The sequence below is a fragment of the Tamandua tetradactyla genome, chromosome 18 (genome assembly GCF_023851605.1).
Source record: "Tamandua tetradactyla isolate mTamTet1 chromosome 18, mTamTet1.pri, whole genome shotgun sequence".
Taxonomy (NCBI): domain Eukaryota; kingdom Metazoa; phylum Chordata; class Mammalia; order Pilosa; family Myrmecophagidae; genus Tamandua; species Tamandua tetradactyla.
The window spans coordinates 59,562,120-59,588,683 of record NC_135344.1 but is presented as its reverse complement, the minus strand read 5'-3'; the positions used below and the strand labels follow the sequence as shown (position 1 = coordinate 59,588,683).

Here is a 26,564-nt window from a genome sequence, read left to right as displayed (position 1 = left end):
TGGGCTCAAAAAGTTCTCCAGAATATCCTGTCATAATCTGGAAATATTACTTGAATCAATAGACAGTACCGGCCTCCAGTGAGCTGTCTCCTTCTGTGTGGGTAGGTCACTCTGCAGCCTGAGTACTGGACACTGTTGGACCCAGAGTCTGAGCAGGGTTTCCCGTCACTCTAGCCTGGACCTCCCATACCAGTTCTTTCCTTCCGGTTGAGCTCCCCAATTCCTCCCTGTTCCACAGAATAAAAAGTGAAGATGGCTAAGAGCAAGGAAGAAACACCATAATGAGCCTTGGACTCCCTGAATCACCCAAGGAGAGGCCCCAATAATATTTATGCTAAGAAGAGGTACGATTTCAAAACCCAAGAAAGAAAGGACACTTGTTAGGAGTCATGAGCATTGCTTGGGACCCTCTGTCTGAATGGAATTATTGGGGAGAACTACGTGATGTTCTGCAGATCATTTTGACTCTGACATGACAACACCTTTAGAGTTCCCTGGCCTTAGGATTCCAGTATTGGATTGAACCACTCCCAGGATGGTCTCATTATGTATTTACACTTGGCTAAAGTATTTCCTTTTTCTGTAACTTGCCTGTCACTGGACAAGTGAAAATGAATAGGGTGTAAGTATGGAGTCCAAAAAATGTGATGCTGTTGAAAAATATTTGACCCATAAACCCATTCTAAGTGATAGGCCCTTCTAACATTGCAGCATTTGCTATGGAGAGTTGAACCTTTCCCAGCATTTCTCAAATGAGTTCTAACTATATTGTTTAAAAAGTAGTATCCCAGTAGAATAGTAGTGCCGCTAATAGGAAGTCACTTTTGAAAATAGTGCTGTAATATCAAATCTGCTCCCCATACAAGAGTTGATCATTAATAATTTAATTTAATCAATCAAGTTATTACTATTAGTCTATTTCTTAATAAAAATTTAAAATAGGATAAGAAGAGAACACACTTTAAGTGAATCACTTAATATATTTAACTCCCAGGATTATGACAAATCCAAATGGAATGTGTTTTCATTGACACGTATGCATGTAGATACACGACAGCAAGGGAAAAGAAAACTGCTGTTTGTTGAATTTCTAATATGTCACAAACTGTGCTTAACTCTTTACTCTTTATATGCTTTAACTTATTTTAGTCCTCATAAGTCACTATGTAAATTATTTCAAATATTTACCTGGGATGATCATTTTATTTTACTAGTTCATTAAGTTCTAAATGATATTTCTAGGCAGGAAAGTTGCCTACAGAATATAAAGTCAGAAACATTACTCAAGAAATGCTTCTTTTATCCTTTGGTTCAAAACTCTGACTTTTAAAAAAATTTTTTTTATTTTAACATTTGTTCCCCCTATTATTTATTTTTATTCCATATGTTCCTCTCATCTGTTGACAAGGTAGATAAAAGAAGCATCAGACACAAGGTTTTCACAATCACACAGTCACATTGTGAAAGCTATATCATTATACAATCATCATCAAGAAACATGGCTACTGGAACACAGCTCTACATTTTCAGGCAGTTCCCTTCAGCCTCTCCATTGCATCTTGGATAACAAAGTGATATCTACTTAATGCATAAGAATAACCTCCAGGATAACCTCTCGACTCTGTTTAGAATCTCTCAGCCATTGACACTTTGTCTCATTTCGCTCTTCCCCCTTTTGGTCGAGAATCCCTTGATGCTGGGTCTCAGCTCATTCTAGAGTTTTTCTCAGTCCCTTGATGCTGAATCTCAGCTCATTCTGGGATTTCTGTCCCACGCTGCCAGGAAGATCCACACCCCTGGTAGTCATGTCCCACGTAGACAGGGGGAGGGTGGTGAGTCTGCTTGCTGTGTTGGCTGGAGAGAGAGGCCACATCTGAGCAACAAAAGAGGGTCTCTTCGGGCAAAACTCTGACTTTTATTTTATTATTATTTTTTTTCAGAACTCTGACCTTTTAAATATTCTTGAACTCTGCAAACTGGATAAGATAGTGGGGAAAATCCCCACTGGTAGAAATGAGGGAATAAGAATGAAGAGAAACAGAAGTTTCAAAAGGCAAATTCTATTTTGTTCATGGTCTTCACGTTAAGATCAGCCATTCTTACTGATTTGGTATGGGATGGTTGATGTGAAGCTAATGGATAACTTTAATTGCCAAATGTATCAGAAATATTGGTAAATTTCAAAACAGCTGTGTCTTAGAGATCAGTTGATACTGGCCCAGGGGCTTTTCCCTTCCAAATGATTAACCCCCAAAATCCACAAAGCCAAGTGGAAAAGAATTGCCAGGCCATGGTTGGGAAACTCTTTTTCCCATAGAGATTGTGAGGTTGTCTCCCTCTTAAACTCTCAGAGCAGGAAAATTCACTATAGTTCATCTAGTTATGAACAGGAGAAACTGAAGAACAGTGAGCCCCCAATTTGGGAGGTGCCAAATGAAGGAATTCAGCTAAGACTCTGTCCCCTCTTGCAGCTTTCTCTGCAGGAGTGTCGTGATCGATCGCATGAATCGTGTTGCTGTGTATGAGCTGTTAGCAGATGCAGATGTTCAGCTCAAAGCCCACATGGCCCAATTCCTTCTGGTATGTTCTGTTTTGCCCATTGAGTTTTAGAAGCATGTTTCAGTTTGCTAAAGCTACCAAAGTGCAATGTATCAGAAATGGGTTGGCTTTTACAATGGAGATTTATTAGCTTACAAATTTTCAGTTCTAAGGCCATAAAAATGTGCCAATTAAGACGTCAAAAGGATGCTACCTTCCCCGAAGACAGGCTGCTGGCACTGGGGTTTTTCTGTCAAATAACAAAGCACATGGCTGGCGTCTGCTGGTCCTTCACTCTTGGGTTTTGTAGCTTTTGGCTTCTTATTCCAGTGGCTTCTCTCTATGTCCTATGGGTCCTCTCATAGCTTCTCTGGGGCTTTTCTCTCTCAGCTCCTCACAATTCTTCCAGAATCCTCCCCTTATCCATTTATTAAGCTGTTGCAGCATTTTGGGTAGTTGCAAATCACAGCACCGAACTCTAAATACCAAAGCTGTATTAGGATTCTCTAGGGAAATAGATCCAACAAGTGATATCTGTAAATATTTTAAGATTTTATAGAAGTGTCTCATACAACTGTGGGGATGTATGAGTCCAAATTCTAGGGCTGACTACAAGGCGGCAACTCTGATGAAGGTTACTGGTGACTTCCCCAGGAGAAGCTAGTTGACTGAAGTAGAGATGCAAATTCTCTTTTCTGGCTGCTGACATCATCACTTCTATTTTAAAACCTTTGCCTGATTGGATTAAATGCCCTTATTGCTGAAGATACTCTTCTTAGTTGATTATAATAAGCCATAAATGCCCTCAACTTAAGTCCACAAAATATCCTCTCAGTAACAGTTTGACCAGTGCTTGCTTGACCAGATAACTAGGCACCATTAGCTGGCCAAGTTGACACATGAGCCTAACCATCACAAAGCATTCTGTTGATGTCTGTAATTTTAAAAAGCTTATTAAAATTTTTCTGGGATTGCATTAAATCTGTAAAATTAACCATATAAAATTGAAGGATAGCCAATTTAAATTTTTATTCTCCCCATATAGAAACTTGACTCACCTCTTTATTTGTTTGAGTTTTTTTGATACCATCCCATAAAATTTAGTCATCAAATTTGAACATATTTCACAAAACCCCATTTCACTAGTTTTTATTTATTGTTACTATTATAAAATGTCTTTTGTCATTATATTTCCTAGTATATTATTATTGCTGGCATATAGAAATGCCATTGCTTGTTTTTTGCTTTCTCTCCCATTTTGTTATCTCTGCTAGATTCTTGGCAGATTCCTTCATAATCACCTAGTTGTACTTTTTTCAAACTATTCTTACTGTATTTAAAAAAGAATGTTAATCAGTTAATTAGAAACATACCATTGAGTTTAAATGTGAAGTTTGGCAGATTAAATAACCTTCATGCCCACACTTTGAATGGCATGACTTGAATATTGTGAATACACAGAGGCAGTGGGCTCTGGGCTATGAGGGGGTGGCCGATGTTAACAATAAATATCTCAAAGAATTTGAGATCATCCAAATATGAAACAACTTCCTGTTACTGCTAAGAGTAAGCATGTATCACATCCTGGGAAATGCCAAGCTAGCATGTTCTAATGTGTTTTAAATATTTGTGCCTGACAGTATTAAAAACTTCAAGCTTGCCCTTAAGAAATGCCTGGATTTCAGAGTTTTGTCATTGTTTTTTTAAATAAAATGAGATTCTCTTTATAAACATAGCAATCCTAGTGAATCTTAACATTCTTCATCCTTAGAAGTTATAATGGGGATGTGTCCTCATCTTTTAAGCTTAGGTTTGCCCTTTTTGAAATAGTCAAATGTCATTTAGTTAACTTTGACTAGAACATACACCCCAGGAAGGCAGAGTATTGTCCATCTTGGTCTTACAGGATCCATAGGTCTTATTGCCTGGCATGTAGTAGGTGCTCAGTAAAAACTTTTGTCATTATTTAATAAGCTCTGTGCTCAAGCTTATAATACAGTTTAGATTAAAATAAAATATATTGATAAATTAATGGCTGAGTTTCTCATGTGACCTAGAAACTACTTCTGGAAACAATTGCTTTAGCAAAGTCCAAATGTGTCTGAGATATGAGTCATCCTTTATTAAGAAGAATTATTTCTAACAGGAGCAACTCTCTCTTAAAATAGCAGGGTTCCTGGCCCTCCCATCACAGCCTCCCCTCTCTCTGCCATGGTGTTTGCAGAGCCCACATAGGAAAGAAAAATAGGCCCTGAAAATTACTGAAAAGAGTTGTTTTAGAACTTCCACGGAATTTTGTACCCAATTGCAGTCAGTGTTCCTGTGTAAAAGTAAAAAGGCTTTGTTGCACATGATAATGCTATAGAAACTACCATCTTTCAATTTTTACTATTTTGAAACAATTATAAATTATCTGGATCCAGTCTTTACTTAAAGCTTTTTTTGATTGTGTTTGACCATACCAATGATTTTGTTGATACCTGTGATGTACCTTTTTGCACTGTATTCATTCAACAGCATCGAATTTGTATCATACCAGTTCAAGAATTCTCAACTGAATATTTGAGACCTCAAGTACACTGCATTGCCAGTTATGGGGGATTTGTTAATCAAAGGTAACATGTTTCCTTTCTTTTCCCTTTGCTTTGCTCTGAGTGATACTATAATGCATATAAGGCTGAAATTTTATGCTTCAAAAATGATTATAGGCCAAGGTCTGGTGATGGATTAAACAAAAATCTAAATTATTAACCTTGACAGTCTTTCCAGAATTTTATTATATCAGGAAGTTGACCCATAGCCCTCCAGGACAGGTGCCCTGAGTTCTCCTCTGAGCCCTCATAAAGACTCACTTTATTTCAATCCTTTGATATCTGTGTCTGAGGCTCTTTACTTAAAGAATCATGGAACTCATGATAGTATGAGAATTAGCGAATCCATGCTTAGTGGAGTACCTACCGGTAGGGTTGTTTTGGTGTAGATTTAAAAATGATTTATATACATAGTCATGAAATTTTGTGCACATGCTTAGGGCTGTGGAAACCATGAAGACAATGTAAATCTGGCTATACCTAAAAGAGATAATGTGTATTTATTCTCTTCATTTTTTTTTTGCATGGGCAGGCACCAGGAATCAAACCCAGGTCACCAGCATGGCAGGTGAGAACTCTGCCTGCTGAGCCACTGAGGCCTGCCCTCTCTTCATTTGTTTTAATAGAGCTTTATGTCAACATTTATGTTTAGAGGTGAATAATTATGTTTCTTTACATTTATCTTATTTTAACAGTTAACTTTAGTTCCAGAAAAGGGAAATTTCTGTAAGTTTCTCTCTGAATTATGTTACATAAAATTATTTTGTTTCTGTTTTAAGCAATTGCATTGAGCAGACAGGCTGAAATACACTTGGCTAAACAACCACGCTGAGTGTCATTACACAAAGATCTCCAAAGTCCCATGGTTTCTCCAAGACTGGGTCCTTTGGATGCTCACGCAGTCCTTTTCTCAAAGACTATCTCTGCTTCACTGACTGTGGTTTTATTTGGGGGGATTAATTTTTTTGTGTGTGAAATATAACATATATACAAAAAGCAATAAATTTCAAAGTTCATTTTAACAAGTAGTTATAGAACAGATTTTAAAGTTTGGTATCTGTTGCAGTTCGATGATTTGTTTTTTTTCTTCTAGCTGCTCCAAGACACTGGAGACCAACAGAAATATCAATATAATGATTCAGCAGTTGTACTCATTTATTAAATCTTATCTTCTCTTTTATACTTCTCCTTCTATTTAGATAACATATATAAAAGCAATAAATTTCAAAGTACATCACAATGATTAGTTGTAGAACAGATTTCAGAGTTTGGTATGGGTTACAGTTCTGCAATTTTGTTTTTATTTCTAGCTGCTCTAAGGTACTGGACATTAAAAGAAATATCAGTATAATGATACAGCACTCATGCTAATATGTTAAACATGACCTTCTCTGTATAACCCTACCGTCACCTTTGCTCTTTCTCCCACTCTTTAGGGATGTTTGGCTATGCCTATTCTAACTTTTTCACATTGGAAGGTGCTGTCGATAATATGGGATGGGGGGTGGAACTAGTTGATGTTCTAGAAGGGCTGGCCCCTCTGCATTTCAGGACTTATCTGGTCCAGGGACCCATCTGGAGGTTTTAAGTTTTGGAGAATTATCCTAGTATCATGACCTTTGTAGAATCTTTTTTATTATTATTTCTTTTTTTTGTAATTTTGTAACAGAGTTTGACATGGGTTACAATTCCACAATTTTAGGGTATTACTTCTAGCTGCTCTAAAATACTGGAGACTAAAAGAGATATCAATTTAATGATTCAGCATTCATATTCATTTGTTAAATCCTATCTTCCCTGTATAAATCCACGATCACCTTTGATCTTTCCATTCCTGTCTTTAGGGGTGTTTGAGCTATGGTCATTCTAAATTTTTCATATTGGAAGTGTCTGTTGCTAATATGAGGTTGGGAGATGAAACTATCTGATGTTCTAGAGAGGCTGGACTAGGTTTCAGGACTTATCTGGACCAGGGACACATCTAGTGGTTGTAGGTTTCTGGAAAGTTACTCTAGGACATGGAACCCTTGTAGAGTCTTATATATTGCCCTAGGTGTTCTTTAGGATTGACTGGAATGGTCCTGGTTGGGAGCTAGCAGGTTATGATAGGTAGCAAGGACTAACTGAAGTTTGCTTAAGAGCACCCTCCAGAGCAGTCTCTCGACTCTATTTGAACTCTCTCTGCCATTGATACTTTATTAGTTACACTTCTTTTCCCCCTTTTCATCAGGATGGAATCCCATGGTGCCAGGGCTGTATTCATCCCTGGGAGTCATCTCCTATGTTACCAGGGAGACTTTCACCCCTGGATGTCATGTCCACGTAGCAGGGAGGGCACTGATTTCACTTGCAGAGGTGGGCTTAAAGAGACTGAGACCACATCTGAGCAACAAAAGATATCCTCCAGAAATAACTCTTAGGCATGCCTTTAGGTAGTCTAAGCTTCTCCACTACCCCCATAAGCTTCACAAGAGTAAGCCTCATGATAGAGGGCATGGAGTATTGATTTGGATGTCCCTAAAGTTTGACACAGTATCAGGGGATTCCTTGATGGTAATGTTTAATAGTTCCATATTCTTTCTCCCGTCCCTCAGGGGACTTTGCAAATACTTTTTGATTATCTGGTTAATATACTCTAGGATGTATGCAGGCATTACAATAGTCTATAAAGGATTATTCTGGGCTCCGTGTGTTTCAGTTGTTCAAATGAACTATATAGATAGGTTGCGTTAGAGTATTCCCTACAGAAGATATCAGTTCCAGACCAAATAAACCTTTCTTCTGTTGATCTCAAAGAGTATGTGTAGTTCTTAAATACAGACATTGTCTTCCTTACTCCTGTGTTCTCTATTATTTTAACCCCAACCTGTTTGGCTTTGTTCTTATCTTTAAATATCAGATTATATATATAGAAACCAGCCTCTCAAAACCCAGAAATAATAATCACCACTCTGGACTCAATGTGTCTGTTCTAAAAGTTTACAATCTAGGCCCCTGTTTTCTTTTTCTTTTCTTTTCTTTTTTTTTTTTTTACATGGGCAGGCACTGGGAATTGAACCCGGGTCCTCTGGCATGGCAGGCAAGCATTCTTGCCTGCTGAGCCACCGTGGCCCACCTGGCCCCTGTTTTCTTATAAGCGTTTTCTAAAGATGACCATACCATTCTTGTTCTTTTGTTTCTGGTTTATTTTGTCTCACCAAATGTCCCACATGTTCATCCACATCATTGCATGCCTCACGACATTGTTCCTTTTTGTAGCAGCACAACCTTCATTCATAAGTATTCGCCATCATTCACCAATCTACTACTCCGTCAGGGCATCCTTCAGCTACCTGCATTCATCGAGCTTCATGTATAGGGCCCAAAGTCCACAGACCATCAATATTCTCAATTTTAGATAATTTCATTGTTCCTAAGAGGAAGAAAACCAGTAAACACACCCTTGCCAAATAGGAAAGCTAAGCCTCCTCTTAACTCTTGTCCCTCCCCCCATTATTTACCTCTGTTGTTGCTGTGGTAATGCTGATGATTTCCTTTTGAACGTAGCTCATAGCATGCAATAGCAGATCTCCCTGTGCCCTGGACTTAAACAGTCTTTGTTCAAGAATTATATCTTTGAAATAATTCTTGCAGGAACTAATTCATATTTCTAGTATGAATCAGTGGGACATGTAGGTCTATATAATCCCTTTCAACCTCGTTCATATTCAGTATGGTAGTATTACTTATAGACCCACTAGAGAACCACCTTCACTCCTGTCTATTCCCTTACATTGGAGTTTAACCTCATTAGCTAATGGTTCACCCATCTCTAGCTTCCTTGTATCTCTAATCCCCTCATTTTGTATTATAAGCCTCCGATTATACCTTTATGCTGGTCATAAAAAGTGGAATAAGACAGTATCTATCCTTTTGTGTCTGGTTAATTTCACTCAGCATTCTGTCCTCAAGGCTCATCCATCTTGTCATGTGCTTCAGGACTTCATATTTTCTTACTGCTGCATAATATTCCATCATATGTGTCTACGACATTTTGTTGATCCACTCATCTGTTGATGGGCATTTGGTGTTTTTCTATCTTTTGGCGATTGTGAATAATGCTGCTATGAATGTCGGTGTGTAAATGTCTCTTTCTGTTGTTGCTTTCAGCTCTTTTGGGTATATACCAAGTAGTGCTATTGCTGGGTCATAGGGCAACTTGATATTTAGTTTCCTAAGGAACCGCCAAAGAGTCTCCCATAGTGGCTGCACCATTATACATTCCAGTCAGCAGTGCATAAATGTCCCAGTTTCTCCACATCCTCTCCAACATTTGTAGTTTCCTGTTTGTTTAATAGCAGCCATTCTTATAGGTGTGAGGTGGTATCTCCTTGTAGTCTTGATCTATATTTCCCTAATAGCCAGTGAAAATGTGCATCTCTTCATGTGCTTTTGAGCCATCTGTATTAGCTCTTCAGAAAAGTGCCTATTCATTCTTTAACCCATTTTATAATTGGATTTTTTGTTCTACTGTTGAGTTGTATGATTTATTTGTATATATAGGAAATCAAACCTCTGTCCGAATTGTGATTTCCAAATATTTTCTCCCATTGAGCTGGCTGCCTCTTCACCTTTTTTACAGAGTCTTTTGAGGTGCAGAAGCATTTGATTTTGAGGAGTTCCCATTTATCTATTTTTTCTTTTGTTGCTTGTGCTTTGGGTGTGACGTTTAGGAGGCTACCTCCTATTACTAGGTCTTGAAGATGTTTCCCTACATTTTATTCTAGAAGCTTATGGTGCTAGTTCTTATATTTAGGAGTTTAGTCTTCCTTCAGTTAATTTTTGTGTAGGGTGTAAGATAGGGGTCCTCCTTCATTCTTTTGGCTGTTGATACCTTTGTAGAATCTTATATGATGCTATAGGTGTTCTTTAGGATTGGCAGGAATGGTTTTGGTTGGAGTTTGGCAAGTTATGATAGGTAGCAATGTTTAACTGAAGCATACGTAAGAGTGACCTGCAGTGTAACCTCTCGACTCTATTTGAACTCTCTCAGCCAGTGATACGTTATTTGTTACATTTCTTTTCCCTCTTTTGGTCAGAATGGCATTGCTGATCCCATGGTGCCAGGGCCAGGCTCATCCTTGGGGGTCATCTCCCACGCCACCAGGGAGACTTTTATCCCTGGATATCATGTCCCACATAGTGGGGAAGTCAATGGTTTCACTGGCAGAGTTGGGCTTAGAGAGAGAAAGGCCACATCTGAGCAACCAAAGAGGTCCTCTGGAGGTGACGCTTAAGCATACCTATTGGTGGGTTAAGTTTCTCCGCTACGTATATAAGCTTCAGAAGAGCAAGCCTCAAGATTAAGGGCTTAGCCTACTGATTTTGGTGTCCCTAATGTTTGGCACAGTACCCAGGGTTTCCCCAGTGATAAAGTTTAATCGTTTCATAATTTTTCTCCCATCCCTCACGGGACTTTGCCAATACTTTTTGATTATCTGCTTAATATACTCTGGTATGTATCCAGGCATTGCATTAAACTATATAGGATTAAAGGCTCATTTTTATTCTGGGCTCCCTGTGTTTACATTGTTTAAACAATCTATCCAGACAGGTTGAGTTAGATTGTGTGCTACAGAAAACCTAGGTTCTTAATAAAACTTTTTTCCTTTGGTCTCAAAGAGTAGGTGAAGTTCTTTAATAAGGCAATGCCTTCCTTACCCCTGTATTCTGAATTACTTTAATCCCAACCTGATCAGTTTTATTCTTATCTCTAAATACCAGGTTATACATATATAAAACAGCTCCTCAAAATCCAGAAATAACAATTACCACTCTGGACTAAATGTGACTGCTATCAGAATTTACAATCTAGTCCCCAGTTTTCTTATACGTATTTTCTAAATGAGATCATAACAATATTTGCTGTTTTGTTTCTGGCTTATTTTGCCTCACTAAATGTCCCACAGGTTCATTCACATTGTTGCATGTGAGATTAATTTTAGAAATAAGATTTTAAAATATTCTTATTTTTCAGTGCCACCTGTGTCTCCCTAACCTACAAAACTCCTCCAACAGCATTGATTTTTGATGCCCTAAGTGGTGGGCCTTCCCCTATCCTGCCCCAGGACCCTTCACCTGCTAATGTTCTTACTGGAGTCACCTTGAAGGCACCGCAGGTAGGACTCCCCTCCAGTGTTGTTTCCAAACCAGTAGTTCTCAAAGTGTGGTCCCCAACCAGCAGCATCCATCTGCATTCCGTGGAAGCTCATCAGAAATGCATGTTCTCAGGTCTGATTCCAGACTGACCAAATCAGAACCTCTGGGCATAGACCCAGGAACCTGTGCTTTAACAAGTCCTCCAGGTGATTCTGATGCCCCTCAAGCTTGAGAATCACAACACCCAACTTTAGGAAATCTCACAATTGCAGGTGGCTCTTAATCATGCATATGACCAGGTGGCCTGATGCTGTCTTGCCCTCCTGGAATTCTATCCACATAGTCATGTGGAAATGTTTTACAGTCCATCCTCTGGCCCCTCGTATTTTCCTGGGCTGTTACTATTCAGCTTTGTTGAGTTTATCTTCTCAAGTTGAATTGTGAATAACTGTTCTTGCAAATGATTTTTATCTCCCCCTTACACCTGGCACAGGCCTTGCAGGTAGAAAATTCTCAATATATCCTTATTGATTAACCATCTAGAGCCTCAAGATGAAATAAAGTAAGGTGATGCATTTTCACTGTGAAACACAAAATTCAGGACTTTTTTTTGTTCTGTATTATGGAAACATACTTAATGTTTGTTCTGATAGTATTCCTTGTAAACTTAGAGATGAGTCATATCAGTTCATGTGGCATCTAATTTGGAAATTAACAGTATCTGAGGGATAAAATTTATAGGATTCTATATGAGAAAGGCAGCTTAGAATAGTAGGGGAAATGAATTGAAATCAAGCCAGTAGGCATCTAGTTCTGGTTTTGTTATTGAATTAGTGTATGACCTTCTGCAAATTGTATCCCTCCCAGATTCATAGTTCTCACCTGAGAGATGAAGCTAATCGTTTGTTGTTGTACATGTGTTATGTCATTTTGTTTTTTAACCTCTAAGTATTCTGTGATTCTGATTATTTGAAGCTCTTCAATTTGAGGGCTTTTCTTTTCTTTCTTTTTTCCTCTTAGAACCAAGTGACCCTGAGAAGACACATAGCTCACCTGGGCCGATATGTCCTTGTCATCCATTTTTATCAACCTGTGCACCCTTCGTTCCCTGCGCAGGTGTTTGTGGAAAGAGGGCGGCCATGGTCAGGTGAGCTGCGGTGAGCGGCCCTGCCTGCCCCTGCCTCTCGTTGTGGTCCTTGCAGGTGTGTGACGGGACTCTTCTCATGTCCAGGTTCCTTCCGTGCCTCTTTTTGCCCCCACGTGCTTGGCTGCCAGGACCAAGTGATCACTGAAGGCCAGGTTGAATTCGACATCTCAGAGCCTGAGGTTGCTGTGACTGTGAAGGTTCCAGACGGGAAGTCCTTAGTGTTGGTGCGTCTGCTAGTTCCTCAGCTTGCTTTTCACATGACCAATTTGGATGGTAGTTCTCTGTGTTTATTTGGTTCATGGAAATAATTCCTTTGAGAAGTTGAGATCATATATATAGAAAAATATTTAAATTGTATAGTGTCCTTTTTTTTTAAAGCATGTGACAACTAAAATCAAGGGAAATAGGAATAGTGAAGTGAAGAGGAAGAAAAAAAGACACTACCCTGTAAGAAACTCTGGCAAGAAAGCATCACCTTACTCCTCTTCTGACTGATCTCCCAATGAAGCCTTTAAACTTGTGTCTTCTGGAACTTTCTTCCTTTGGTTTCTACAGCTCTGCTTTTTCTAGTTTTCTCCCACTTTCTCTAGTGCTGCTTAAGTGGTTTTTCTTTTCCCCTAGTTCCTATGTGTTGGCGCTCCTTTGGGTTTGACCCTGAGTCCTTTGGTTCTATCCTCACTCCATGGATAATATCATTTGTTCCCCTGATTCCATTTTCTCCTCTATGGGAGTAACATTCACATCTATAAATTCATCTCTGACCTTCCCTGAACTCCAGGCCCACTCTATCTACTATACAGCTTCATAGCCATATGTTCTAGTTTGCTAGCTGCTGGAATGCAATATACCAAAAACGGAATGGCTTTTAACAAGGGGAATTTAATAAGTTGCAAGTTTACAGTTCTAAGGCCGAGAAAATGTCCCAATTACAACAAGTCTAAAGAAATGTCCAATCTAAGACATCTAGGGAAAGATACCTTGGTTCAAGAAGGCTGATGAAGTTAAGGGTTTCTCTCTCAAGTGAGAAGGCACATGGCGAACACAGTCAGGGCTTCTCTCTCAGCTGGAAGGGCAAATGGCGACCACGGCGTCATCTGCTCGCTTTCTCTCCTGGCTTCCTATTTCATGAAGCTCCCCGGGAGGCATTTTCCTTCTTCATCTCCAAAGGTCACTGGCTGGTGGTCTCTCTGCTTCGTGGTGCTGCAGCATTCTCTGCCCTCTCTCAGTCTCTCTGAGTCTCTCATTCTCCAAAATATTTCCTCTTTTATAGGACTCCAATAAACCAATCAAGACCCACCCAAATGGGTGGAGACATGTCATCCCTTAATCCAGTTTAACAACCACTCTTGACTAAATCCCATCATTCAGGGAGATGATCTGATTACAGTTTCAAATATACAGTATTGAATAGGGATTATTCTACCTTTAGGAAATGGGATTTATATTAAAACTTGGCTTTTCTTAGGGGGCATACATCCTTTCAAACCAGCACACCATATGTCTCACAAATCCCTCAAACTTAGCCAGTTTCCTGCATAGCCCATGGAGTCCCCTGCCCTGGGCATTATATTAATTGATGGAATCATGGTTCACCCTTGGCCTGAGTCACCAGTAATGTCTGCCTTCTCCACCTGCTCTGCTCTTGCAGTCACTGGGATCCTCCCTATGGTTCCTCCCTGTCGTGGCTCTTGATCACTTCTGTTCAGTTCTGGGACATTGCTCTGGTCAGACCATCCCTTTCATCCCTTGGACTGATTCACGCCCTCCTGCTGTGGTCTCCCTCCTTCAGTTCCATTTTCCTTTCAGTCTGTCTCCCATGCTTCTGGCAGCCCCTGCCTGTCTAAAGCAGAACTGATAATCCCATTTTACTTGACCACTCTCTATTTTTGATACTGGTCTCTGTTACTTACAGGACACAGGACACATGCTTTGCTCTGGCTTCAGGGCCTTCACACCCTACTCTGAATTCATTTCTTGTTCACCTCTCCTGCCCTTTCCCTCTTCATTGCCTCCCTCACCCCCACCCCACTCTAGGTCCATCCTAATTGATTTCAAGCTCCTGATGTGCCAATTCCTCTCATGCCACTAGGCTTTCTCACAATGTCCCTTTGTCTAGAATTTCCTGCCTACTTCCTTTTCTTATGCAATTTTATTGAGATATATTCACATACCATGTCATCGTCCAACGTGTACAACCACTGGTTCACAGTATCATCATACAGCTGTGCATCCATCACCACAGACAATTTTTTAATGTTTTCCTTCAAAAAAAAATTAGAGTAGGAGAAAAAAAAAGATCATCCAAACATCCCATATCCCTTATCCCCCCTATTATTTATTTATTTTTGTCTTTATTTTCTTACTCATCTATCCATACACTAGATAAAGGGAATGTCAGTTACAAGGTTTTCACAATCGCACAATCATACCATAAAAGCTATATAGTTATACAGTCATCTTCAAGAATCAGGGCCACTGGATTACAGTTTAACAATTTCAGGTATTTCCTTCTAGCTATTCTAATATACTAAAAACTGAAAAGGAATATTTATATAATGCATAAAAACCTTCAGAGTGACCTCTTGACTCTATTTGAAATCGTTCAGCCATGGAAACTTGATTTTATTTGATTTCTCTTTCCTCTTTTATCAAGAAGGCTTTCTAAATCCCATGATGTCGGGTCCAGGCCCAACATCGGGAACCTGGCCCCATTCTGCCAGGGAGATTTACACCCCCAGGAATCTCACGCAGTGGGGAGGGCAGTGAATTTACCTGCAGAGTTGGCTTCGAGAGAGAGAGGGTGCATCTGAGCAACAAAAGAGGTTCTCTGAGGGTGATTCTTAAGCATAATTATAAGTAGGCTTAGCTTCTCCTTTGCCAGAATGCCTCATGAGGGCAAGCTCCAAAATCGAGGGATTGGCCTATTAAATTGGTAGACCACAATACTTGCAAGAATATGAGGAATTCCCTAGGTGGGAAGTTTAATATTTCCACTTTACCCCCAAGCCTACACACTTCTTAATGGGAGAAATCCTGCTGACCCCTTAATCTACCTCTGAATTAATTCATCTTCTCTATAGAGCCTTCCAGAACCAGGAAACATTGTCCTAGCCCTCCAGCACAGTGTTCATGATTCCTTCTCTCTCTGAAGATATCAGGGGCCTTTTTATTAATTTTATATCACATGTGCCTAAGACACTGCCCCCACACATGGTTCTTGGCAAATGTTGAATTGAACACCAGAAGAGCAGTAAACAAAAGCTATGGATTGTTGAGCAGTGGTTGGGGTTGCTTGAAATCTCCTACAGCATGTGTTACTGACACAGTTTGATTTATGCAGACACAGAGAACCAAGCATGTTTTTAAAGACCTGGGGCTACAGTTATTTACGATAGAATGCTATGTATGAACTAAGGGTAAAGCCACAGTGTTTGGAGTTCCCCATTGGTCCTGCCTCTTCTATTTGCTTACCTCAAAAAATACAAAACAGCAATCCGTGGAGAGCCAGGAGCATCACAGATATGGCTCCTGTGGGGTCCTGGACCAAGCTAACGGGTCCCTGCTTATTCCCAGGACCCTCAGGGCCACTGCCCCTCCAAGCCTGCATTCCATGGGCTCTGTCCTGGCCCTCAGTATTGTTTCTTCCATAGGAAAATAGACTAAGCAGTTAACTATTAACTAAACCTAATTGCTTAGGTTTGTTCTGATGATTATTTTTTCATAAATGGTTTCATGTGATCTTGGGTTTAACAGAAGAAAACAGTGGTTTTGGCAAAGAGAAAGTCTAAGGAATATCCTTATGCATTCCTTCTTGTTGGAAGCCCAGAGACATTCTGATGGGTTTCTTTTAGGTCCGTGTTCTACTGGTGCTTGCAGAGAATTACGACTACCAAATACTTCACAAAAAATCAGTGGACAAGTCATTAGAATTTATCAACACTTGTGGAGGAAACAGTTTTTATATTGAGTAAGTATCACAATGTGAAAAGACCCTGAAATGCAGGGAACACTTCCACTTCTCCAGCCAGAGCTAGACTGAGAAGCGGGGTGGCCCTTTGCTCTGCCTTCTGCCTCTTGCTACCCACGGGGCTGGGTCACAGTTTGGAGAAGGGAAACACTCTTCCTCTGCACTGACCACCCTGCAGTAGGCCTTGTGGTGTGCCTGTCGGGCAAGGCCTCAGTCCTTAACTTTGAACTCAACAGAGACCTACCCTCCAAGGAGGGCTCCATGGGATGATTAGGAGTTTTTCTTCCTCTGAACTCAGATCCCTAAAAGATACCTCTTAGGACTTGTTCCACTGGAAGAGCATCAGCCCTGACTGCCACTCCCCTTTGCCATCTTACTAAGTGGGGGCCATCACAGAGACATGGACCTCTTGGTCCTCTCTCCTTGGGTCTCTGAATGTTCTGGGTCCAGGACTGCCCTGAGTATTGCACTTCCATTCTCTTCTGCAAACCCACCTGCCTCCGAACCCAGGAACTACACAGGGTCCTGGGGGACAGAACCTCCTACAGAGCCGATAAAGTCTCTGAAGTCAAACAGCTGTGAATCTGAATACCTGCTCAAGCACTCCATAGTACTGTGGCCTTGGAAATTCCACTTAACTTCCAGGAGCCTCAGTTGCCCTGTCTGTGAAATGGGGCTTAAGCCTAAGTCATTGGGTCATTGTGAAAATAAGTCAAATTTAGGAATAGCTTCTAGCAGTCAGGGCCTGCCACTTAGAATTCAATAAACGTTGGCAATTTTCTTCCTCTTCCTTATTATTATCATTATTGCTATTACTATTACATATGTAGGTATACTCTTTTTTTGGTAGCAGCTTTATTGAAATATAATTAACATACCATATATTTCATCCTAGAGGTGTATCTTCATGCTTTTGTTCTAACACCACACACACCAGTCCTTTGATGTGTTCTGGAATGGGTGTGGTTGGGGAAAAGGATGGCTGTTCTCAGCCATAAGTCCAAGGGTGGGTATTTTCCCACCCTTCCCAGACTCTTGAGCTCTGCGCTCCAGATGGGAAAGGGAATGTTGTATGCCTGTCAGGATGATTTTTGAGCCTTGATGTCACCAGGAGTTGTTTTTGTTTTCACAGCCCCCAGACAGCCTCCAGATTCTGTAAGAACTCTGCCAGGTCCCTGGTGGCCTTTTACCATAATGGTGCCCTGCCTTGTGAGTGCCATCCCACTGGGGCCATAGGTCATCCCTGCAGCCCAGAAGGCGGGCAGTGCCCATGCCGGCCGAATGTTGTTGGGCGGCAGTGTACCCGCTGTCGGACGGGCTTCTTTGGGTTCCCACACTGCAAGCGTAAGTGCACATTCCAGGTCTTCTGGGGTCCCTCTGCCTCCCAAGGGATGACTCCACCAAACAGACTGTCTCTCTAGGGCAGGGTTTCTCCAGTCTTACTCCACAAAAGAATCACCTGGGAGCAATGTTGTTAAAATGCAGATCCTGATTCAGAAGGCCTGGGTGGGACCTGAGATTCTGCATCTCTAATAAACACCCAGGCGGTGTCCATGTTTCTGGTCCAGGGACCACATTTTGAGTAGCGGTAGCAGGTAATATCTGTTTCCCATGCCATGTGGCCCATGCATGTGGCAGAGCAGGTGAGTGTGAGTTACTTAAGCGTAAGTATCTTGGACAATGGAAGCCCCTTCCTAGTGAGCAGAAGCCCCTTTGGTGTTTGCAGCCCAAAGAAAAGTCATTTGAGATAGAGAAGAACCTCGATGGGGGTATTACTCACTGGACAAGAAACTCTGGGACCTTTAGGAACTGATGTGTGAGTCTCTCCAGCTTCTCCTGCTGTTTACGGGTCAGCTCCACATCATGTGGTGGCAGTGAGGAGTGCAGTGGGGGCAAACAGTCTCCTCGTGGAGGCCAGCTTTTGCTCTGACCAGGGCCTAACCACTGTGTCTTGTTCTGACCCTGGGCTTGGGAACTCTGATACATTCGGGTGACATGGAGTTGCTTCAGGGAGCTGGCAAGGGGCCCCCCTTGTGCTTATTTCTTGGGCTCTCTGATGAATGGGTGGCACCCACATTAGAATGCTGCAAGGTGGTAGGAAAGTGGTTTTCTTTGAGTATCTATCTCAGAGCTAGCTGATCCTGCTGTGCCTCACTCAGAATTCAAATGCAGTTCCTTCCAGAAGCATTTGGGTCTTGACCTTGAAAAATGGGTCTTTCAGATCGACCATGTTCAATAAGGCCCATAATGCAGGGAAAATCAAGATGTTTCTTCCAGACCCCTTGGGAGCTTCTTGAAACCTGGCCTCTGGGGCAGTCCTGCCAGAGGTCAGGCAGAATCTAATCTCTGCACGGTATCTCTTTATCTCCTGGCCAGCATGCAACTGTGGCCAGCGCCTTTGTGAAGAGGTGACAGGCAGGTGCCTCTGCCCTCCCCGCACAGCCCGGCCCAGATGCGAGGTGTGTGAGGAGCATTCCTTCAGCTTCCACCCCCTGGCTGGCTGCGAAGGCTGCAACTGCTCCAGGAGGGGCATCATTGGGACTGCCTCCCCAGAGTGTGACCGAGACAATGGACAGTGCAGGTGAGTCAGCCTTTGATGGATCAGGTAAAACTCCGTCCTTCCACACATTGGTCCCCTGAATTCCATTTGTCCTGGTCCAAGGAATGCACCACATTTACACCAGGCTTTCTCCTTGTGATTGGGTAGGGCAGAGCTCTTCAACCAAAATGGGTTGTAGTATCTGTAGTGATGGTCCCCTCAGGCCCCAGGTGACCAGACAGAGTCTTAGTGGCCAGATCACAGTCTCCTCCGGCCACAAGCAGCCTGGTCTGCTTACTCAGTGTGCTGTCAAAGCTGGACCATTTTTGGTTTGCCACAATGTGGAAAAGATGAGGAAGCACTGACTTGTACTTAATTAAGTTATGTTTCATCTGCTGAAGACAAGTTTGAGTTTGTGTTAACTTGTGGTAAGCACCTCTCCATTTTTCATTTTGGTGTGAATTCCCAACTGTAATTCCAGTGATGCTGGTGGTTTTGTTAAGGACAGGGCATGACAAAGTCCTTGGGCCTGTGACGCAACTCAGACATGTGAGCTGTGAGGGAGGCTGAGGCCTCTGCAATGGGGCCAGGGAAGCAGGGGGTCAGATTATACTCCACAGAGCCTGATCTGAGAGTGGGGCTGCCTGCACGGGCACCCCCAAGTCCTCCGATGCACAGTGTCTAAAAGACAGGTGGCAAACTGGGGTGGCTCAAGCAGATATTGTGTTCCTAGAATGTTCAGCTCAGCGGTTCAGGCTGTGCATCAAGAGTTGTGGTAGAAAATGGTAATGGAAGCTAGAGGCAGGTGACCCATGATTCCAGATGCTTATTCTGATCTCAGCAGAACTGGAAGGTGAGTAGCTATGGAGACCAAGAATAGGATATAGACTCTTACAAGAAGCTAGTAGGAATTAGATAGAGGATTATATGGCAAGAACCCCGAATCAGAGCCTTTAGAGTTCAGGCCAGTGTGGCAGTGTGCAGGAGAATGGATAAGGTGCCCCATCCACCCTCTTCACCCCACCCTACCTCCAGGCATGTAGTTGTTCCAGGGCCCAAGACCTGTGATTTGAGGGCTGGGAGGAGCTGTAGCTGCTGTGGCAGGGGTCAGCAACTCCTGCTTAAAGGCAGCCAGTGTTGGCTTTTCCTAAGGAAGGGCCCTTATCACGCCTGTCATTGTTGTCTGGTGCCTAACAATGCCTTTATACCATAGGACTTAGTAAAGAAGCTGAGTGAGACTGTTAGTCATGATGTAGTCCAATCTTTAAAACCACAGCTGTGTGAGTCCTCACTAAGTCAACTCAGTCCTTCATTCCTCCCCAGCTGGGAGCCTAAACTGCATGGGACTTACACAAAGAACTTTGAGGTGATAACTGGAGAGTTTTCATGGCAATTAATAACGTATATTAGGTTCTGTTCTCCTTGATGCTTAAGTCATTCTCTGGAAGGAAGTCAGGAGCTTAATTCATGACTGAGTATTCTCTTGTGTCCTGAATGCACCTGTGGGCCTGTGAAAATATCTAACTTGTTTCCAGCAAGTTGCTGATATATGTGAAAAATGACACTTAGTGTAGAAGCAAACTTCTACCAGGACCTAGAGGATGCTAAGGAACAAAAAAAATGTGCAGTCTGTGCCCAGGGTACTGTGGTTTGTGGTCTTAGACTAGAGAATGCGAATAAGTAGGAAGTTAAAGTAACGTGTATATGTCAGCAATGCAGATTCACTCATATCAACTTTATAGAAAGGACAGAGAGAGGAAAATTGAGTGTAAGCTTGTAACGTCATTATTGATCTAGATTTGCTTTTCCAGGGACAATTGACTGCATTTCTGCTATTTTACTCCGTAATCCAAAAAGCAACTGGGCAAATGACAGAACCTTGTGGATTTGGCCTGACACATGGCCATGTTGCTTAATTTCATCTGGCACTCATTTCTAGTTGGCACTTCTCTTAACGTTTCCTGTACTGTCCTCTTTATTCCACTCGAGTTGTCTTTGCTTGCAGTAACTCTTCTTTACCTCTTCTCATTCATCAGCAGGTATCCTTTTTCCTCTCCAAAGCTCACACCCTCACAATCCTTATCATCATTCTTTTCAACTTCTACCAGGCAGGACCTTCTTCCCTCAAATGGCAAATGTTTTACTTATTTTCCATTGATCTTTTATCTCTGACTTCTCCATTTTTGTGTTCACATTAGACACCAATATCCCTTTATTGAAAAACCCAAATCCTTTTATTGACAGAAAACTGATAGAGTCCACCATAAACATTTGGCATTAGAGCTCCAGAGTATTTGTAAATAAAATGTGTGACTTTCAATGGAAACATCCACAAGGATAAGAAGAATGGGCACATTTCTCTCTTTGAAGCCACGAGAGCAACGCTGATGAGAGCTGCCATCTTGGTTTGAAAAGGTACAACAGCACCTAAAAGAGGTGTCAATCAAGACAGCCTGCTGCTATTGAAACACTTCAGCCATTCCTCAGTCTTTTTGATATGCAAAAATCCCCAAAGCTCCCTATTACACCTAGCAGGGTAAATTAACTTGTAGAATGAGAATTGTCTTCAAAAGAGGAAATCCAGTCTTATAAAAAGGGAAGCAAATTGATTTAGGAATAATAGTTTTCACTTTAATATATTTGAAGAACAAATTAAAGGAAATATTTCAGCATATTTATGTGTTTGCACAAATCTTTCTATCAGAGGAAAGGGAAGTTCATTAAATAGTTGATGTCTTAGTTTGTCATGGCTGCTATTACAAATACCACATAATGGGTTGACTTAAACAACAGGAATGTATTGTCTCACAGTTTTAGAGACTAGAAGTCCAAAATCAAGGTACCACCAAACTGTGATTTCTCCTTGAGTTTATAGCGTTCTGGTACTGGCTTGATCTGTACCTCCATCATATGGCAATGTCTGTCTTCTCTGACTTCCACTTCTGGCTTCTACTTCTGTACTCCAATGTCCTTTGCTTGTATAAGGACTCTATTTATATGGATTAAGGCCCACCCTCATTCAATTTGACCTCATCTAAATAGGATCTTTGAAGATCCCGTTTACAAATGAGCTCACACCCACAGGACCAGGGGTTAGGACTTGAACGTGTCTTTTGTAGGGGGCATGATTCAGTTTGTTTGGGAACAGTCAGGATATGCAGAGTATGAGATCCTTGCATTAAAATCTTTTTCTCACCTAAGGACACTATAGCAGGAATCTAGTCATAAAAAAGACTGAAAGAACAAGATTCCATCTCAGTAGCAGAATAAGCAAACCCTAACTTGAGGGAAATAATGAAAAAATTAGATGGAAAAACAGAAGAGGAAGATAAACAGGGGTACCTGGTATGATTATTAGGAAATGGAAGTCCTGGCTGAGTTTGGAGCCCAGAATTTTGTAGGGGCCCAGTTACAGCTACATGAAGATATTTGGAGCCCTAAGTACTGAAAGCACTAATGTCCCCCAATATACATAATTAAAATTAAAACTTATTAAATCACAAGATAAATGCAAGGAAATCCAACAGAGTTCTCAGTTTTTCCATGATAACTACTTTAGTCTTCTTTTGAAAGTAAAACATTCTAGTGAAGAGTTTGGACCTCGGGGTACAGGTTTGGGAACCAAGTGCATGGATGAGAGTGAGGGAGGCCCCCAAGGGAAAAAGTGTGGATCTTCAGGAGGAAAGACTAGGTACAGGCACTCCAGGAAATATCTATGTTTAAACTCCAGGAAATATCTACCTCCAAGCTACCTCCAAGAAGGAGATTCTGAGAAGGAAATGGAGAAGCAGTTATCAGAAAGGAAGAGAAGCGGTAGAATTCACTGTCTGAGAGGGTTTTGAAAGGGAGTGGTTGGTCAACAGTATGAGTTGCTGGAACGAGAACCTCACACACAGTTTCTCAATGCTGCTTCACAGAAAAAGGACATGGAAAATGCATTGGACACTGTAAAATCATTGAAGGTACCAGGAGATGATAGTGTAATTTATTGTAGTATTTTAGGTAAAAATTCTAAAGAGTTTTTTCTTTTTTTAAACAAGCTCTCATTAACCAGTGAGATTTAGTAGATTGGAAAATTCCTAACCTATGACAGAAGCATGCTTTACAGTTTTTCCCAAACCTGAGAGAGAATCTATAGGAATGGAATCTTATTGGCCTGTATCATACTTAAATCAGGATATGGAATTGTTTACCCTGACAGTCCCAAAGAAATGGTAACAGCCTAATGGGATGATATATCTACCCATGATCAAAGCAGCTTTGTCATGAAAGGGTCCTTGGCAGATAACATAGGAAAAACTTCCAGTTTCGTGTATCACTGTAAATTGTATATACCGCCCATGGTAATTCCAATGTTTATGCTGAAAAAGCTTTCGATTGCCTGGAAGGATTATTTCTTTAGAAAATATTAGAGGAAAGAGTGTTTTCTTTTCCCAAGAAAATTTTTCCAATGAAAATGAAGTTTGTTTAGAGGAACCTAAAGCGCATGTAAAAGAAATGATCAGAGACACCTGGAGTTTGCAATAAAAAGAAAAACACATCCTTTCTCAATTATGCAGTAGGCTGTCTTTCAGGTGTACAAATTACCACAAATTAAAAGCTTAAAAACTAGAGTTTTTAAATTTTATTTGCCTATTTATAGATGTTAAAATGCATCATACTCACTAAAAGAAAACCAAGTGTTACAAATATTAATCTCCTTACTTTAGAATGAATCACAGAATTCTAGCAACTCAAAATACTCAATTTTACTTAACTAAAACTGGTGTAATTTTAGAGAAAATTGGGCAGAAATTAAATTGGAAACTGAGATTTAGACTCACCTTTGTCATGTACTTGCTTAGAGACTGGATAGTCATTTTGCTTCTCCAGGTCTCAGTTTCATAATCTGTAAAATGAAGAGGTGTGATAAAATCATCTCTGACCTCCCATCTATATTGAAAATTCTGATTCTATTTCCTCTTAAATTTCTGATTGTATCACAGACACTATTGTTACGTTATATTGTGTAAATACCAAAAAATCTATTATTTTGGCTGACTCTATCTGGATCAAAGGTGTAAAGATGCTTATATTGTTCACAATTTTATTTCTTAATAACACAAAATGGTGATTTATTCAGGTACAGCAATAAAAAAAAGTAAGATTACACTTGCTTTAATAATGGAATATGTATACCATCGGGTTCTTTGAACAAACAAAAGGGCTAGAATATTTTCAGAAGATGTTATGAATCAATGACAAATCTGAGGAAGCTGGGAATCACTGCTTTTAAAAACTGCTAGGATTTTGGCCACTTTAAAATATTTTAAGATGGATCAAAGAAGATAGCAGGTTATCTGGAGGTCCAGTGAAGTCACATGTACAACCTGCCTTTTCCTAAGAGGTCTCAGAAGGGCATTAGCAAAAGAAAAGCCTTTTTGGGTGGCCCCTATCTCAGTCAATCCTTACATTGTTACTAAACGTTTGAGTCTCTTTGGAAAAAGTAAATACCAGGAAAGGTCACAGCCTTGGTGTTCTTGGGACGGAAGTGCTTCCAGCTAGGCATAAATCCACAGACCCAAGCAAAACTTGGAGAAGCAAATCCTTTGATGTCTGGTGATATGGCAGGGCCTGGACCCAAGGGTGAGCAAGGAAGAGGGGGTGCCTGCCACACAGGTGGAGCTCAAAGTTCTCACCCATGTCTTCTTTCTTGCTTTCTTTTTTTTAACCCATCCTACGATTTTAATAAGGTAAACAGACTTATACAGAGAGGAGGGAAAAATACAATTCGCAAAAATGTCAACAATGATTTTTTTAAATTAATTTTTAAATTTCACGCTTCTTTCTTCATCTTCTGTAATTCTAGCATGTTTTGTTTTGTTCCTTTATTTTAATGTAATTTTATTGAAATATATTCACATACCATATAATCATGTTAAGGTATACAGTCAGTGGTTCATGGTGTCATCACCATCAAAATTTGAACATTTTTTTACTCCAAAAAAATAAAAATAAGAATAAAAATAAGCATAAAGCAAAATACCCAAAACATACCCTTATCATCCCCCCCCACCATTATTTATTCTTTCTCTTTATTTTCTTACTCATCTGTCCATTCACTGAATAAAGGCAGTAACAGTTACAAGGTTTTCACAATCACATGGTCACACCATAAAAGCTACATAGTTATACAATCATTTTCAAGAATCAAGGCTACTGGATTGCAATTCAGCGGTTTTAGGCATTTCCCTCTAGTTACACCAATACACCAAAAACTGAAAAGGGGTAACTATATAATGCATAAGAATAACTTCCAGAATGACCTCGACTCTATTTGAAATCTCTCAGCCATGGAAACTTTATTTTGTTTTGTTTATCTTCACCCTTTTGGTCAAGAAGACTTTCTCAATCCTATGATGCCAGGGCCAAGCTCATCCCTCAGTGTCAGGGCCCTTATTCCCAGGGAGATTTATAGCCCTGGGAGTCATGTCTCACACAGGGCAGGAGAGAGTTGGCTTACTGTGGAGTTGACTTAGAGAGAGAGAGAGAGAGAGAGAGAGACTATATTTGAGCAACAAAAGAGGTTCTCTGGAGGTAACTTTTAGGCATAATTATAAGTAGGCTTAGATTTTCTTGTGTAGAAGTAAGTTTCATAAAGGCAAACCACAAGATCGAGGGCTTGGCATATTAAATTGGTAGTCCCCAATGCTTGTAAGAATGTCAGGTCTTCCTCATATGGGGAAGTTTAATATTTCACATTTCCCCCCAGTCCCTCAAGGGGGCTTTGAAACTTTTTTATCTTCTGCCCAGATTACTTTGGGATGTTTTAGGCCATCACACTAACTTGTACAAACCAACAAAATCTCACTCCCTGTTCAAGTTTCCATGTAATTATGGTTTCAAATAAACTGATCCTACAAGTTAATTTAGCATGCAGCAGAAAATCTAAAATTTGCACCAAATAAACATCCCTTCCTTTGGTCTCATTCAGAAGTTGAATTTTTAAAATACTGTCAATATCATCCTTTACCCTTTAGTCTAATTTGCCTTAGCCCTAACCAGATCACTTTCATTCATGTCTCTAATTGAAGCCTAATCTCTTTTTCATCTTTTTGAACAAATGTTATATAGGGTAATTCTGACTTTCATAGCTGTGGGGACTCTAGCTCTGAGTCTCAAATGTCACACAGATATTTGAAGTTCCAAGGAATGACCAGGTTATACACAAAGGACTCAACCTCTCAGAATTTAGAAATAACAATTACAACTCAGGAATAGATGTGACTGCTGTAAGAGCTTACAATCCAGGAACTTTCACAATAAGCCTTTCCCTAATAACCTATCCTCATGAATCCAATTCTCAAAGTTTGCACATTATAGTTCGTCCATATTAGTGAGGTATTATAGTACCTGTCTTTTTGTTTCTGGCTTATTACAGTCAATATACTGTCCTCAAGATTCATTCACCTATTTGCATGCTTTATGACTTCCTTCCTTCTTGGCAGCTGCTCAATATTCCATTGTATACACCACTATTTGCCCTTCCATTCATCAGTCTATGTACCTTTAGGCCACCTCCATCCGTTGCAGATCATGAATACTGCTACCATAAATACCAATGTGCAAATGTCCATTTGTGTTCCTGCTTTCAGTTCTTCCAGT

General features: G+C 40.6%; 1 protein-coding gene across 2 annotated transcripts in view; it reads left to right on the top strand.

The window, feature by feature from the left end:
• LAMA3 (laminin subunit alpha 3) overlaps nucleotides 1-26,564 on the top strand; it is a 318,755-nt gene that overhangs the window by 179,648 nt on the left and 112,543 nt on the right. Inside the window, exons 25-33 of one of the 2 annotated variants that reach the window (XM_077135788.1) lie at nucleotides 2,472-2,580; nucleotides 5,056-5,153; nucleotides 5,662-5,697; nucleotides 11,146-11,287; nucleotides 12,288-12,414; nucleotides 12,499-12,638; nucleotides 16,266-16,381; nucleotides 17,514-17,725; nucleotides 18,758-18,962. In XM_077135788.1, coding sequence (XP_076991903.1) covers nucleotides 2,472-2,580; nucleotides 5,056-5,153; nucleotides 5,662-5,697; nucleotides 11,146-11,287; nucleotides 12,288-12,414; nucleotides 12,499-12,638; nucleotides 16,266-16,381; nucleotides 17,514-17,725; nucleotides 18,758-18,962 — 1,185 coding nt within the window. The remainder of the gene's footprint in view (nucleotides 1-2,471; nucleotides 2,581-5,055; nucleotides 5,154-5,661; nucleotides 5,698-11,145; nucleotides 11,288-12,287; nucleotides 12,415-12,498; nucleotides 12,639-16,265; nucleotides 16,382-17,513; nucleotides 17,726-18,757; nucleotides 18,963-26,564) is intronic. The other variant, XM_077135789.1, reaches the window with a different exon arrangement.